General features: G+C 44.3%; 3 protein-coding genes across 4 annotated transcripts in view; 1 reads left to right on the forward strand and 2 right to left on the reverse strand.

Moving 5' to 3' along the window:
- LOC126563527 (uncharacterized) overlaps positions 1-17,481 on the reverse strand; it is a 387,646-nt gene that overhangs the window by 335,150 nt on the left and 35,015 nt on the right. The window lies entirely within an intron of this gene.
- Positions 1-17,481, forward strand: part of LOC126562593 (replication factor C subunit 5) — a 431,263-nt gene that overhangs the window by 272,323 nt on the left and 141,459 nt on the right. The gene's annotated exons all lie outside the window — the stretch shown is intronic.
- LOC126563013 (ras-like GTP-binding protein Rho1) lies at positions 886-16,954 on the reverse strand. 2 transcript variants are annotated; one of them, XM_050219620.1, is made up of 5 exons: positions 16,900-16,954; positions 10,970-11,130; positions 1,909-2,058; positions 1,227-1,307; positions 886-1,114 (listed from the first exon to the last, which is right to left on the reverse strand). In XM_050219620.1, exons 2-5 carry the CDS (start codon positions 11,123-11,125, stop codon positions 923-925), a joined length of 579 nt encoding a protein of 192 aa, XP_050075577.1. In that variant the 5' UTR covers positions 11,126-11,130; positions 16,900-16,954; the 3' UTR covers positions 886-922. The 2 variants fall into 2 exon arrangements, with proteins under 2 accessions (XP_050075577.1, XP_050075576.1); XM_050219619.1 differs by lacking the exon at positions 16,900-16,954 and adding an exon at positions 16,003-16,084.

A 17,481-nucleotide genomic window follows, 5' to 3' on the forward strand; every position in this document is an offset into this window, starting at 1 on the left:
ACTTTTTCCCACCATGCACCATGGATGCTACTGATCTCTCTACCCTTCCGTATGCGTGACGCCTAGATACACACACACACAAATATGTATTTAAAAAAGGCGCTTGTAGGCTTCTTCCCTCGCGCTATAAAGGACGCACGGTAGTAATTCTAAGTATTACTTGATCTCTGACAGTACACGCTCCAAAGGCTGAGGAGACGCGCGCGTGCGCTTTTCAAAACAACATGACATTATAGTTTCCTTTGCTCTGTGTCCCGTAAAAAAAAAACCATAAGGCTTTCGTCTTGGCTTTGTGTTTGTGGGGAACTCGTAATCCTGCATCGAACGATTTTGTGGAGGAGGTTTTCTCTATTTTCTTCTCGTTTTTTGCCTTTTTTGTTTTGTTTTTTGGTCTACTCTGTGTGAGAAGAATGATGATCTTCTGGTCGAAAGATGTTTCTTTTTCATTCTAAAAAAAAAAAGGATTCTTTTGTATGCTTTTCGATCTGATGAGGCTTTCGCGGCTGTGTTGTAATCTGCTCTGCGTGTGTGGTGGCGTTTATCTACGAATTACACGTTCTTTTCACTTTCCATTGCGTCTCCCCCCGAAAGTGACTGTGTGTGTGTGTGTGTGTGATGGTACCAAACGTTTAATGTTAATATAGCGCGCTTGGCTATTTCTATCTACCCGCCATTTCGGTTCATCCACCCACACACACGCACATGGGGCACATGTATCCTTCCTCTCTCCCGATGTTCGTGTGTTTTGCGCCACCTGCCCTTTTCCTCTCCCTCCTCTTTCTCCTTCTTTTCCTCGTCCCTTTATTTCTTCTCCACCGCCACCGTTTTTTTTTTTCACCTCAGGCTCAGAGTGTTATGCGTGCAAGCAACCACACATATATCGCCGCGCCAGTAAAGGAGCACAAATGCTGGCTTTGCTCTTTTAGAGCAGAACACATTTACTCTTCTTCTTCTTTTTGACCTGTAACGCTGCTCTCGTAGCCGTTTCGAACACCTCGCGCACACCTTCCTTCGACTTGGCCGAACACTCTAAATATGCGAATGCATTTATTTTCTCGGCCATCGCACGTCCCTCCTGTGGCTTCACTGGCTCCTGCTTCATTTTGGCCAATTCCTACAAGCGAAAGTAAGAGCGTTCGGAGGGGGTGGAAGATAAAAAGATTAGTTAATACCCCGAGAGTAAGTACAGTGTGTAGCAAGGCGCACAGGGCGGACGGACTACTTACCTTAATAGTGTGTGAGTCATTTCTGAGATCTTTCTTGTTACCGACTAAGATGATGGGAACATTGGGGCAGAAATGCTTGACCTAATGGGAACGAAGAGAAAGAATAAGAGATTAACATTCAGGTGTAAAGTCTGTTATTATATTATGTTACGTGTGCCCTATATAACATGCTAGATGATCCCAAAGAATACGCCAAAATAGACATTTTTTTCTTCTCCTCAACTCTAGACATTCTGGGCTTAGAAAATCAGTCTTTAATCCCACAGCTATCTACTCAAAATCTTCGTCATCTTCGATGATTCATTCATTTACGATCACCGCGGAACCATACACCCAATGGGGCTGCGCGCAGCTGCGCTGAGATTGTCTCGCTGTGAGTCATGAATTACCGCACCAGGAATGTGTGGAGAAAAGAAGGAAGTGTTTACTGATAACAAAATTCTACAAACTGCTGCACGTACGTACACACTGCTGTTACACGCACTGCAGAGATTGCGATTACGGAACAAAATACAATTTAATGCATTTGTAAACACACATTTTTAACATTTTTGTATTAAAGTAGAAAAAAAGGTCAGTAATCTTTCAGCAAACATGACGACAAATGTAACGGATAATCCTACACGGCAATGCATTATGTCATTCAAATAAAAGCGGTCGTGGTGGCGGTTCTGAGCTTTACCTCGGGTGTCCATTTTTCGGGGATGTTCTCCAGCGAGTCGGGTGAATCGACGGAGAAACACATGAGAATAACGTCGGTATCTGGGTAGCTCAGCGGCCTCAGTCTGTCATAATCTTCCTGTCCAGCCGTGTCCCATAGCGCCAGCTCGACCTAGAAAACAGTAAGCAAGAGAAATAAATTTGTGATTAATATTTGTGTTTTAAAGGACATGCTTCTTACAATGAATTTCAATGATGTCTGTAATGTTCTCTTGACATTGACATTCCTTTACCAAATGTACTACAAAACAACATGTTAACTGGTGGTATTATTCCTGTTGAAATTTCTATCCAGCCACGGGTAAATTAAGTCAACTTAGACGGAACCTGATGGGCCAAAAAATAGGTTCTCATCCCCCCCAAGTATTGAATTGAGGACGATCGTGCCTTTTACGCCGCAGGTGTGTTCTTCTACGCATTCTTCGGGCTTGGTAATCGAAAAAGAGGCAAGAAAGAAAACACAACATTCCAATAAACCTTGATTAAAAATTACACCTTCCAAAACGCTTTAAGATAACGCATTAACGCTTATAAATAAATTCAATCGTCTTCCAATCCTGCACCCAAACTCGTGGACCCACCATGATCATTGGTGGTTCCATTCATTACATACCAGCGAAAGTCACATACATAGCGATATCAACCTTCCTTCTTTCTCTATTTCATTCCGGCCCCAAAGCACACAGATAACAGAATTGATCGCATCAGCATTCCAAACGAGCCCTTACCTCCGCTGTGTGGTTCAAGCATTGACAACCGATCGCTTCGTTCGAAGGGCATCATATCATGTTGGTGGAGGGTTAAAAACTGCATCCAAAAGCGAAAGAGATATCGCGAAGCGAAAGCGGAAAGAAATATTGAATTTTGATACTCTCCCCTTGTCACACAGAAATTGGGACCACAAAGGGCCCAAAGGCAGTAATCGGATGAGGAAAAGTAGTGATCAAGTTAACAAAAATCGACAGACAGGAAAGCGAAAGCAAAAGGACATGCAATTCTTGTCCATTTTAACTATTGCGAAGAGCATTCCTTGTCCACAAGGCGTCTCGGGAGAGTGCGATGAAAGGTGTGTTAAGTTAATTGTCACAATGGAATGATTTTCCGTAAGGTTTCTCCAACCTCCAGTGGTTGCAGAGCGGGAAAATTAACGTTATCGGCCAGGTCAGAGCATTTCCCTCACCGTTGGGCGCTCGTATTTGTGGTATAGTTTGTTCTGGATTCTACCCCGTGTTCTCTTCCAATGTCTCCAACATAAAATACTATCATCCCACCCCGCGGTGGGGTTCGATACTATCTTTGAGGGGTGCGCGCACCAAACGAGCTACTCTCGAGCCGATATACGTGCGGAGGTAGTGGGTTTGGGTTTGTTTTTCGCCCTCATTCACCAACGTTTCGATATCACTTCCACATCGGAAGGGTTGGAGGGTGAGAGACTAACCACCCAATAGTACACAGGCAGCCGAGGTTAGGCAGCTGTGAGAAAGGAGAAGGAAAGGAGAAAAGCTGCAAACTTCATACCAAACAAACCGAATGGTGTGAACCCATGAGGGAAGCATCACATCACAGGGGGAGAGCGCGTGAGACGAATTAGACGATGGTAGTAGGTAAGGTTCGTGTAGCGTTACGAGGAAAGTTATCGGTGAGTTTTCTCTTATCAGTGCGGGATCGTGTGCGCACCCGCAGCGAATGTCGACGAGCCGTGTGGGGGTCTCTCTGGCTCGCTGCTGCAGTGATATAAATTCTTCGCACCTTCGGCTAAAATGGTTCACATAAGCGTGGAAACGAGACAATGGAGCAGCACAGCACAGGGCAATCGGATGGGATGGCTCTTCTTGCTTAAACACACTCTCCTTCGCGATAGGGCGGAATGTTGCGTACTATCCCTCCACAAGAATCGGGGAACATGTATTGGTTGTAGTAAGATTGTTACCAAGGTTTTTTGTTGGACAGCTCTGTATGATAGTGTTTCGTGTTCGCTTGCTTACTTATTTTCCACAGACATTTCTTATCTTTGCTCTGCACTAGCGCGGGGAGCGTCCTCTTGATGGACGGTCTTCTAGAATCGGACAGAAAACCCCAAGTGCAACTGCTTCATCTGTGCTCCAACCAGCACACACACCTATCCTACCGAAACACCGTAATGTCCATCGCTCCATTGCTTAATCTGTTCATTGCAGAGTCCAACCGTGTTCCAAGAAAACGTATGACCGGAGTGTGTTGCACAGACAACAACGAGCAAGATTGTTACTCTGGACTTTCCCTTCCATTTTTCAAAGGGTTGAATCGAAGCAAAAGGGGCTCGTTGTTGTGGTTGATTGTGCTGCCAAGAGCGTTCAAGTCAAGAGAAGAGGCGAGAGATAAAACTGTTTCCTTTTTCTTTCCAACAATCCCAATGACTAATTGTGGAATTGTTTCCGGCTTCTGATGCTTTTCATTCGCATCGCGCGGAAGAAAAAGGGAAGGAGAGAGCATGCAATGGCCAAAAGGGTTTTGGTTTGGATTTTATGCAATGCAAATGAGACATCTGACATCTGTCTAAAGGACACAAAAGCAGGCCTTCAAATGGTTTCCAGTGTGCGAAAAGAATGGCTTAGTAATTAGTAGCAGAAATGAATAAAACAGCGTTCAAGTTGAAGAAACTGTACACTATTTTCAAACTATAAAAACACACCATGAAAGGTATGCAAATCCTAATCCTTCCAGCGCGATGTAAGCTATTAATCGATAAGATAGATGATCCGGCAAGAGTTCCTTGTACTGTGGCTAGCCGCTTCTTGATAAATATCAAAAGCAACCTAGAGAGCAGCGTAGAGATAACAATCTTGTTCGTGCCGATCGATCCGGACGAAAGATCAGCCGAGTTGCAATCTTGGATACGGGCAAGCAACCTCCTCCTCGTCGGTTGGCTAGAAGTATGGACGGGAATTTTATTATTCACCTTTATATGCACAAATGAACATGGTCGACGTGAGCTCATCTCGAATCACAGCCAGTAGAGGCGGATGGAGGAAAAAAAAAACCTGGCACATAAAACGTCGGTGTCGGGGTCAGTTCTCATCTGCCAACAAGTTAAGCTTTCTGACATCATCAAAATCGTAGTAAAAAGGGTAGAAGGTAAAATCTATCCAGATACACCGATAAACATCGCAACGAATCTCCTCTATCCGGGACGGGCTTTTACACACTGTTCTTCTAATCCTGTTACAGAAAGAGATAGTTTATTAAACAGCTTCTTCCATTGCCAGCTATCAGCATCAATATTATTAAGGGTGATAAAAATAGATATACGATAAAATTGGGTTGCAAAATAGCATGCGAAACCTCGAATACCTGTTCTCGAAAAGGGTTCACACCACCAAAAAAAGGATTCCGGTGGGTTTAAATTTCTCAACACACTTCTGCTGGTCCCGCGGGCCCCAATGGAATAGCCGGTCGCTGAACGCTGGAACATTCAATAAAACAACAGACTATTCGCAGCACAGCTTGAACAGTGTATCGCGCGTCCACTGAAGGCTAAAAATAGTGTACAACAACATGGGAAGAGTCCATTTTGGCAAAAGAAAAACGCAAAGCAAATCATATTAAATTCTACCCAAAACCTCGTACTGAAGCGAGGGATTGTACTCTGGTTTGGTGCTACTTTACTTCTTCCACTATTTGTTGCAATCCGGGTCATCTAGAACTCCGGCGACTACAGGTTCAATTATCAATCCCCCTCCTAATCCGGGTGGGAGTCAATTTTCGCAATAAAAAAGCGAATGATTCTCAACTCAAAACGCCAATTATTTGATAACGCTCTCTACTTGATCGTTAACAAAATGGTCAATCAAGGGTTTGATGAACGCGAATCATCAAGCAATTTGGATGCTTCTGAAATTCCACCCACCTTCCCTCCCGGTGGAACTTATCGGGAGCCTGAAACAAGAACCGATCATTTCCGCGAGGCTCCAAACGGTCACAGGGTGAGTTAATGCGATTGGAATTTCAACCATTTGCAACATGGTCGTCATCATGAGAGAAGACTGTTCTTGGATGGACCTCGAGGGGGATTTTTTTTCCTTTCTTGTGACTCGTTGGTACCGGTTCCCAATCGTCGATAAGCTTTATTATACGTATGTCTCTTATTCGACGTAAATCTGTTTCGTTTTTGGTTCAATTTCAAAATCCCCTTGATTCAACTACTGTTCTCTCAGGTCCCCTTTGTGATAGCATCTTTAAACAATAAAAGCAAATGAAAGGTAAAAATTCACAGCGTTTTACATATAATTAAACAAGAAGTTTTAGACAACGAGCAGCACTTGATAGCAGAAAAGAATCGGTTGATTCAGTTCAGTTGATCAACACGTAATAAAATTAGTTTATCAGTTTATTAGTGCTTATGGCACGTAGTTGAATAGTAAAATCCTCATTACGGGGGATCGGTCCGGATGGGATTTGAACCCCTGTCCTGCCGTTTGAAGACCCGCTCGACTGTCAGCGATACCACCGGGCCGCCCCAAATAGCTATCATCAAAGATAGGGAAAAAGTGAAGCTGAAGAACGTTTGTACACATAGAAGAACCTGGAACTTGTGACTTGTTAAGTGCTGATGTTGTGAAATCAAATGAGAATGTTCTCCCCAAATGTCATAGAATTTTGACAACCTGTTAGCTCCCCGTAGATCTCTCTCCGATGTGTCTCAGTAATAAAATTTGTTCAAATAGGTACCAAAAGCCTTCCCCCAACTGTCCGTCCACGTGTCTTGATGGACACGGTGTTTTGGACGTCCGTTTGACAAGACCAACTACACACCCGCATTCGCTCGACGATACACCACACACACGCAAACTATTTGTGTGCTTTCAATTTTGCATGCTCCAATCTCACAGAGACCCACCCTCTAAGAGCATGCCGCCGTTTGCGGATCGCAGAAACTTGAGCTACAAAACGTTGCTGGAAACGGGATTTGATGTTGTTCATATCTACTCGAACGATTTTCGAACACCAACCAAGACAGCGAGAGAGAGAGAGAGAGTTTGGAGAGGTTTGGTTGGGTCATAAGGGATTTGGAAAACATGATTTTGATTGACGCCTGACACAGGCGGCGGCAGCGAACGGCGACACACGCCAACAAACCCACCAAACCAAACCCCGTCTTTATTCGCGCGCTGAACCGCACTTTTCGAGTGCGAATCAACCGTCTCAAAAAGGCGGTGACTGATCGTACAGGAACGCGGCGTGTGTAGCAGCAACAGCAGCAGCACAAGAGCATTTAAATAAGAACCACAAGCAAAAGCAAGGAGGCAAGCAAAGTAAAAAAAAACACATCTCCTCCAAACAGCAGCAGGCACAACGGCCAAGTCAAATTTCTGCGTTTCAATCATATAAATATTGACCGCGAGTGAAAGAGAGTGCCAGCGCGAGCGCGCGTGCGATCCAGACTTCGAATGTTTGCCTTACGGATGCGGGGCAACTGGCGAGGGAGGAGGTTGGTTAGGGCGGCCGCTTTTGCAAACAACCTTCCGGATATGTGAATTCGTTCGACAGTCACATACATCAACGCTTTTTACTTTGATTGGGTGAATTTCCGCATTGCAGAATTTTACTCCATTCAAAGCGTTTTCTAAACAAGTAACATATTTATTACCTATTTGCGACATTTCGTATAAGCTCTTTCCATTACTTAAAATGGAGTACTCGTCAGCGAAAACGATTCGCTTAACTTTCCATTCATTTTTGCTTTCAAATGCTTAATTCGCTAAGACTGTTTACGGAGATAATTATATACCGAGGAAATATATCTCACCGGGTCGAGTCTGTGCGTCAATTCGTTAATCCCTTTGCGCTGGCCAGCTGCCAAGCGATACAAGATACACAAACCAGGCAATGCAAAAAAAAAAATAGATGAAATACCGCTACGCACACACACACACAACATTCCTTCGTAGATGATTCAAATGCGATTCACAAACAGGACGACAATGGAGCAAAACCATTACCAAAAACAGACTACGCATCGGCAAGATGTATGGAGGGAAAGAAGAGAAAAATGGTTAATGAAACACAAATCAACTATTTCGAACTAAAAAACAGAAAAGAACGGTGATATGTGAATAAGAAAGCAGCAAAAATGAATCGAAAAGACACAAAGACACTGACTAAGCAGACGAAACGATAGGAAACATAACATATAAAGATAAAACAATAGAGTAGAAAAGACAGAACTTGCTCCATGTGCGTCCAAGCGCAACAGGGCAAAAGATTCGACATGAATTTGTGAGAAACTCGAACCGGAAGAAAAGTAGCGAATACACAAAGTTGTTTTAAAAGATGTGGAGTGAAAATCCGGATGCATCCCAGCGTCCTAACGAACTACTCCAATGTGCAACGTATTTTAAATCATGTCCGCTATACTCAGCCAGCAGGTTTTTACAACAGATTCTCGTGTCTGGAGATAAGTAAAGACATCCAACTGGAGGAAAGCCCTTTCTCTCCGAGCAAAGAACTTGAAGATCCTGAGGCAGGCATTCGATTGTAACCGATTAGGACTTTACAATATCTTCTTGCTTGCTGCGATACATCGAATGTGGCCAGATTCTGATCACACTTTGTCACAGGCTTTGTCCTAGATATCAGCCCACTCAACCGATGAAAACGAACGTGGATAAGATCGACATTGCTATGGTTCCATTCCAGTGCCCCAGCCAGGGATGGATTTAACGAACCCTTTAAGAAGAATATCGTCTTCGACACAAGAGATTCTAAACTCTCGACTCGACTGACAATTATCTTCAACGCAACAAAGTATTAAAGCAGCCAGCCCACGATTGGAGTTATAATTTTTGCAGAATACTTCGTCAAGCTCAAGTTCGATTAAAACATAACGCAGCTGACTTATCTGTACGTTATCCAAAACTCGCCATCCAAAACTATTACATTTCTCCATACAATGCGTTAGTTAGTTTCCGGATGACACAAATTTAGTTTGTTTTTTTTAATTCAATCCAATTAATTCTCAAACGTTTTGAAGACGTAAATAATAAATTAAGGCTCAATTGAAATTGTCCCAAATCGCTCCGGACCCATCCATCCAGCTATGAAGCAATGACTTCCCGTTTGGGATTAATATGCTGGCTGCTGCTCTTGCAATAATTTCTGTCTGGTGCGTCTCTACCAAGTTAATCGTACGGCAACTCTCCAACACGACGACTACGAAAGGTGCCAGTGAGACGTCGCAAAACTAACAAAGCACGGATCCGTCTGCATGATCATTTCGCGATCATAAGACGGGGCTGACTGGCATCGACTGGGTGTTGTGTGTGCAGCAGCAGTGCACACACGCCCCAGGGTCCCGGTCACCAACTGCAAACGTGTAAGAAAACGGCGAACAGGCGAACAGAAAGAAAGACCTTCACGTTCTTGAAATCGAAAACAGCTAACGAGGTAAAGTGTTGCGGTGGCTGGGAGATATAGGCCCTACACACCATGTTCTTGCCGACGCCGTATCATCATAAAAACTCCATAAAACTCTCACTCTCGTGTAGAAGATACACGGGCTGGCAGATTGTTTAATGCGAGAATGGATGATGTGGTTTTCGCTTCGTCTGGGGAATGATGGAGACGAGGGCATCGAGTTAAGACTAGAGCTTTGTTCTAAACCTTCGCCCACTTATAAAAGACCAATATTTAGTAGCTACAAGTCCTACTTTCTTGTAGCTATTTTCGATCTGCTTCTTTTATATGCTCAAGCGTCCATATTTGAGAGTCATCCGGAGTCAAAAGCTAGCGTCCACCCGGGTGGTTCTTTTTTTGTTTGCTTCTTCCCTTTGCCCTGGCTCGAACAGGCAATGAAAAGCGAAGGCAAGCAAAAATCTTCCACATACCTCTGCGACTTCCATACTCGCCCTTGGGAGGGTTGACCATCTTGGTGGCTAACTACAACCCGCCGACGATGGATGGGGCATCCGCACTAGAGCTCTCTTTCTCCAATTTTTCAGTGCGCGCGCCATGGGCATGTGTGTTTCCACCGTGGTGGTGGTTGGCGATGTTTGTTTATACGAAAACGCACCCTTGTTTTGCCTTTTTCTTTAAAACCTCGGGCGGGCGCGGACTGGACGGTGGTGGTCGGGCTATCCCAGGCACACCATACACCAAGTAGCGGATGAACTTTCCTTCCTTCCACCAGAGAGAGACGCGGGATCACGTTGCGCGTCTTATTTTGTTCCTGGCTTTTATTTAGCCTCGGAACGGAACCACCCGGTGAAGGGTTCGCGCTTTTGCTGCAACACATCAAATAATAGAAACGATGGTCTTTTTTTTTCTTTCGCCTTCTTAATTTGCACACAATTTCCCCACAAAACGATGGGTTTGATGGGAATGCTGCGTTTCTGTCCCGGGGGAGCAGCAGCTCAACTCTCAATCAACGGCTTTTTTGTTTCTCAAACAACTGTTTGAGTAAAGTGGCTTTGTTAAAACAAAGTCAAAGTATTGTGTGCTTAAATGATAAAATACAAATAATTCATAAATGAAAATTGAGCTTGGATATTTAAGAGTGCCTATTACTTCAATTCTACCCGAGCGTCTCGGTAGCACAGTGAGTAACGCCAACGGTTTTCCAAACGTCAAAACGAGACATCAAATCCCATCCAAGACAGACGGAGACTGTTGTTAAAAAAACCCCTTGTAAACAGGACTTTTTCCTGGCTAATTCAGCCTCGGAATAAACGTGAATTTTTTAAATCAAACAAGTTTAAAATTTGCTACAGACCATCATCATCAGACATATTTTTTTAGATCTTTAATCTGGATTAGGGTTCTGGTAGGGACACCTGCAATTAGCTAGTTAGACCGCCAGCGTCCTATGTATACAACACTCCATTAATTAATTACTCTCCTAGCTAAAAGACTTCCAGCATTCCATTATGCTGCAATATCACATGATCGCCGCATGTTACCTCTAGTGTAGTGTTTGCAAAAGTAAGGAGTGGCGTCTCCATACAGCCCAGAGAAGGGGTTCTCAAGTGTAAACTTGGGGTATGACTCACTTGCTTGCCGTCGACTTCGATGTCGGCCACGTAGTTCTCGAACACGGTCGGCACATACACCTCCGGGAATTGATCCTTGCTGAAGACGATCAGCAGACAGGTTTTACCGCAGGCACCATCGCCGACGATCACCAGCTTTTTCCTGATAGCAGCCATTGGTTCTGCTCGCGTCAATTTATGTCGGTTGTTTGTGTGACACCCGGCAGTGTTCCGTTTCGTCAAGAAGTCAACGGAAATGGCAGCAGCAGCAGCAGCAGCAGCAGCAATGATCAAGTAGTTAGGAGATGATTTTAGGTGAAGCACGATGACGATGATCCGCCACGCAAGAGATAACCGGACGGTGAACACACACACGTACACAACCGGACGTCGTTGTTGGAAGACGCGAAAATATTCCAACCAGAAATGTACACCCGTTCGGAACGCAACAAAAATCCGCACCCAAAGAAAGAGCGTACGAGCGTGAGAGACGGAGAGAGTGTGCGCGAGCGAGAGAGCACAAACGCAGCCACAACGATAGGAGAGAAGCGTAGTAGACGTTACAAAGCCGAAGCAACCGTTGACGGGAAAGACGACGTACACAGCCCGACACAAAAAATTACGCACACAATCGCACACACGGGCACACGATTACGCACATCGTGTCGTAGAGAATATATGTTAAAAATTAAACATTTTTGGTTGCGATTTGGCGTACAGGGATAAATTCACAAAGCAACAGCAAACCACCACAATTAGGGAACGCATTACGCACACAACCATCGGAACGTGAACCGCAGGCAACAAGGCGTTTGCCGCACACGCGCGCGCACAATACCACCACACACGCACACGCGGAGTAACACATTTCGAATTTCCATTACGGCGTTACGCGTAGCGCACACACAATCGCACCGGAAACAACCCCCACACACACACACACACAACGGAGAGATATCGTCATCGGTGGAATTTTGAGACATCATCATGGCGATCGCGCGATTGACGTTCATTTTTCGTCGCCATTTCGGGACGTTGTTGTGTGTTTTTTTGTTGTTGTGTTTCGCATAGCATTTTACAATTTACAACAGATTTTCCAGCAGCATTAATTTTCCCATGTGGTGTCAAGCACAAGGGCAGAGGGTTGTACGGGCGTTTTTTTTTTGGGATATCATCATGCATCACACACCACAAACCAACCGGGCACATAACATTCACCAGCGTAAAGCGCGCGCATACAGGACGAACGATACACGGATACACACGAACGCACACGATCACCACGTACGCATTTGCATACACACACAGACGTACGGTAACGCGAACCCGTGGGGATGATCGGTCAATTTTCGGGGGGAGGGGGTGGCATGTGACGGTCGATTAGGGACGCACGAGAACGGGGGTCGGAGTTTCACGGATGAGCACACACCCAAGCGTAAACCCCACCCGCACCCAACCGGATATGGTTCCATTTTTTTTTGTTCGTTCCGATGCCATATCGTGAAGATGACCGATGGGGACAGACATCGGCACAGGCATCCGGGGTTCCGATGGTCCAGCCAGTCAATTTCAACAGATCATCATCATCATCAGCCAAAACCCCAAGATCAAAGTTGCGTGGAAGAGGGGTAGGATGTTGCCAAGCGGGATTTTTTTGGGGTGATGATTTATTTTCAGCACCATTCGGCCAGCACAACCATGACGATTTCCATGTTCGACGGGCAGCAGCGAAGGTATGAAAAAAAAGAAAGAATTCACAAAAAGACAAATTAGCAAAAGAGGTCGAAATGGGGTTAGCTCTAGGTGAGCCGTATAGATAAAGTGCTCATTTTTGGATCTCTGTTGCATCTCGGAACAAACTTCACTACGTTTTCGAACCGGAGGAGCTATGTGTGTGCGTGCGCTGGTTCGTTGGTGAGGTTTGGGGTCGAAAAAATTCCTTTGCCCGGGGGCTTTCTCGCGTCTAGCGATACTACAGTTGGTTTAACAATGGAGCTCTGGGCTCTCGCTTTTGGGCTTCGTTGATCTTAAAAGGCGTAAAAGGAGTGCACGATAAGCACAACAGTAGCACCCCGTTCTACAATACGATTGCACTTCTCCTCTAGATTGGGCGAATAATATAGGGAAGCAGAATTGACTCACTCGACTCTGCACCGTTTTTGGCGAACCCGTTTGCTTCTTTTCACGTAAGCACCACACACTAAAAAAGACGATGACGACTGACACACCACGAAGACGACGACGAGACTGGACAAACACGGGGAGTGGAGCTTTTTCTCGAAGCCAAAAGTAGGCGCTGTTGCTGCTGTCACCACCACACACGCACACACTGACGCCCGCCTGCAATGGGCGAGACGCACACGCTCTCGACCAGAAGAAAACGATAAGCGCGCGGTCTCATACGCGAGAGCGCGCGCACACACACTCACACCAGCAAACGGTGCGGCGCAGCTGTACCGATTTTGTGACGTTTGGATTCGTTAAGATTTGCTGTGTTTTTAACGAAAATATTATTCGCTCGCACACTATTTTTTTAACGAAAACATCCAGTCCCGTTTTTTCGTCCGATTGTAAGGGCGTGCAACACGGTTAAATTTTTGTGCGTTTTTTATTTATGTTTAGTTGTTTAAATAACAAAATTTATATTTAAAAGAATGTAAATCATCTATTGATTTAGATTGACTGGTATTTGGGAACAAAAACCCTGTGAAATTATACTCATTTCACGTAATGGAGCTCGTACGCTGCTTAGTGGTGCTTCAAGCAAAACTCCATTCAGCATTCATCGTATTACAGCTTTTAATTCGGTTTAAGGGTTAAGAAACAAATGTGTCATTTGTTTTCCTGGTTGCCAAATGCCGCAGTTGGATAATATAGACCTGCTGTACGAGATAACGGTAGGGAAAAGATTAATTTTGTTTACTGTCAACATCTGATCTCGCTTTAAAGTCTCTATTTTATATTTGGAAGGGACCCTACTACTCAACGGTTTCTTTTTTCCAATCTCAAACCGACTACAACTCCACCAGGCAAGTCAACACTACTGTATTGAAATTAGATGAGATCATAAAAATATTTTTACTGCTTTTTTTCTGTCGAAAAGACAAATTTTCGGTAGCAGTATGTTGTGCCTCTCTAATCAGCATCGCAATGTTATTGTTTTTTTTCTTCTGTGTATTCAACAACAGTTCAAGTAACAGTTTGCGATAGGGAAGTTAACAGCAGATAGCACAGCGCTCATGTGAAACGCTCAGCTAATCGGACACAGTACAGAGCACAGGGTTGATGGACGACTGGGTGGATTGATGGTGGTATGAATCGTTTGGGGATTTGGAGGGACACTAAACAATGTTAACTGGCATGTAATCTAAGATGGTTGTCTTTCTTATCGAACAGTCTAACTGTAAAGCTATTGCAGAGTTGGAAACATACCAAGACAAGGACTGTTTGAAAAATGAACTATGAGAAATCAGGTAAAAGAACTAACTAGTAAAGCAGTAGATCTTCGCAATCTAGATAGGTCACAGAAGTTTAATCTTAGGAGTTTTCAGGCGGATGCATCAACATCATCAACACAGGTGTTGTAGTTTGAGATTTACATGTTCTTTGACATAATTTACTCGTAACTACTCTTTTAGGGCGCTTTAGTTGTTAAGAGTTGGCGACGGCCTATTACAAGCCAGGACCTGGAAGCTATGAAAGTTTCCTCCAATAGTACTGCGAATCAGTGAAACGTTCCGTATTAGATTTGATGTACTGAACACTGACAGTGATCGTGTGAAAAAAAGACTCTTCCAAACATCTCCCAAACAGGAAGGAAAATGAAGAATTTGCATAAATTTCAAAAGCCTGAACTGAAGAGCGAAAGAAACTATGCCAAACAAATCTGGCTTCTTTTAAACGTTAGAACGTTAAAAATATATTCTTTTAATAATGAATCAACGCCAAATTTATCGTCAATAATTACTAGCTCACTTGAGAACATCGAAACACGTTTCAAACTGAATGGCAGGGCCGACGCCGAGGGGTTTAGAACCACCGGTTGTTAAGCATCCACATAAGGATTGTCTTATACGCGGCCAAGCAGAACACGAGAACCCATTCCCAAAAGTAATTGGAGCGAGTTTGATCCAGTTCCGTCTGGCTAATCATCATCATCATCATCGTCCAAGCTCCGGTAGTTCATGTATCTGACCGGTCCGTTTGTGCGTTGCATATGGTGGTGCTTCTTCATACAGCAACACATCCATCGAACGTCTTCTAGAGTCGGTTCAGTGTAGCATAAGAACGCATGCACGGCGAGGCATCGACCACACTATGCGCGTATGTTTGTGTGGGTGGGGATGCATGTTATGAGTGGGTGTTTTCCATTGGCGGCTGCTATGGAAACATTCGCTCAGCACACAGCACAGCGCGACTGTCTTTCGATCACCGTCTGGCCGTCGTAGTTCCTGTTGGTGCAGCAACACACGGGGCGAAACAATTATTGCGTGACCAGGGATCAAACTGTGTCAGGTGCGGTGGTGGTGGTATGGTTGGAGTTCCTTTTATTTATTTCATGTCAGAATTCGCCTGACTGACAATGGCTCGTTCGTGGTACATGCGAAAGTGCAAAGCGGAATGCATCTAGGAGTACGCCAGCGTCGACAGACGAAGTCTGAGGAGGCGTTTGCATTAGAATGTGCATCTAAGCAAGCTGCATGAAAGCGATGACGACGAAGTAAAACAAAGAGACAGATCAGACAGTAGTGAGAGCAGTTTCTTCTGCACACACCCGATACTCTAAGCAAGCGATATGAAGCGTGACAAAGCAGGTTTTTTAAAGATACAGATGGAAGGGAAGATGGGTTAAACAGGGCGAAAACGAACATCAACATGCGGATAGATTGGTAAGGAATTTCAGTCAGGTTCATTAACAGTAACCGGACATTTTTGGGGACAGTTCCGTACAGACCAGGAAGCAGTAAGAAAGAAAGGAATGCAAGCGGTCGTCAAGGGAGCGCTAAAACGAAAAACGCAAACATAGTAGGATTACAGATGAAAACAAATAATACCTGAATTAGTTGGAGAAGAGACGCATGAAAGACACCACATTACTTATCTCCTTACACCACACATGAAACAAAACACACACACTGTACACAATTGGATGTACCTGGATGAATTTTCTTTTTTCGTGTTACTTCTCTAGTGCGTACGGGTAAACCCCGTCTTTTGCCCTTCCGCGGGTCTCGGCGTCGGATGTCTTTTCACTTTTAACTCGTGGTGGTGTGCTTTCCCGATGGCCCAACGCGCGCGCGACTGTCTGTTCTTGTTTCCTTACTATTTCCTTTCTTTTTACAGTAGCAGCCAAGGGCTCGGTCAGTTCTGGGGCGCTAGACTGGGTGCGCACGTGTGTGTGTATGTTCAGCTTTTCCGCACTGCTGAAGCGAAAGGGGCAGAACGAACGGGGGGAGGGGAGATTGTAGTAACGGAAGAAAAATACACTTTTTCCTAACACATCAAAGCAGACAAAACCAACATCGAACCATAGACGCTGCCCAATGAATACATTGTTTTGCAATTGAAGGAAGGAATAAAACTAATATTTTCATTCCATGTAAAACTGTCTCTTGGCGAGTAGGGGACGTGCTGTTTTTTTGGGGAATATTTTTTCCGCTAATGCGAAATAGACTCGACAACTCTCAGCCAGAGAAAAATAGAACGCCTTTGGACTTGGTTGACTTGGTTTTGTTGCTTCGATGGTTTAGGGCTGGTTGGCTGCTCACACACTGGTTACTGTGCCGGAAAAACACTACCCATCACCCAACTTTTTTTGGGGCGTACAGGTTGACCAACAAACACTTGAACTTTCTCCCTACTAGAGCACCAGCATGTGTGATTCGTATGTAACTAGACTATTTACGCCTAACTAGAACAACGTTCGCACGAAGGAATATAGCATTTATCACCTTAAAAAGCGACTGGGAAATTCTATGTTTGGATTTCTGTACGCGCACACACATACACACACCTTTTTTCCTGCCAAAAAAAACGACGTGAACGAGCAAAAACAACGACGACATAGGGCAACAGGACTGAACGGGTGGAATGTGCAGGTTCGGCTATGTTGTGCAATGTCAACATCGTTTGACGTTTATATGCATAACAACTACAAAATGGGGTATTTTTTATGAAAATGCCCAGGAAAATTAAAATTAAAATTTATTCGTTTACTCATAGAGGTTTTGAATCTCTGAGACTACAATCGCCTCTCTGAAAAATTAAAATAAAATTTAATGATTAGAATGAAAGCATTTTTTTTTGTGTTTTGTATATCAAAGCAATTAGTTTGAGTGTAATTGACCTAAAAATACTGATTGCTCGATAAAATAAACCGTCCGTGATCAAGGGGCGTGATGGAATTGGATTTGGAACCAGAAAAAAAAAACCGAGATGACCGAGAAACTGGATACCATACGTCAAGTCTACAAAAAGGGCGACATACTGGACTGTGCTAACTTCCAGGCCATCACAGTCCTAACTGCTATAAG

Source organism: Anopheles maculipalpis, chromosome 3RL (assembly GCF_943734695.1).
Source record: "Anopheles maculipalpis chromosome 3RL, idAnoMacuDA_375_x, whole genome shotgun sequence".
NCBI lineage: Eukaryota > Metazoa > Arthropoda > Insecta > Diptera > Culicidae > Anopheles > Anopheles maculipalpis.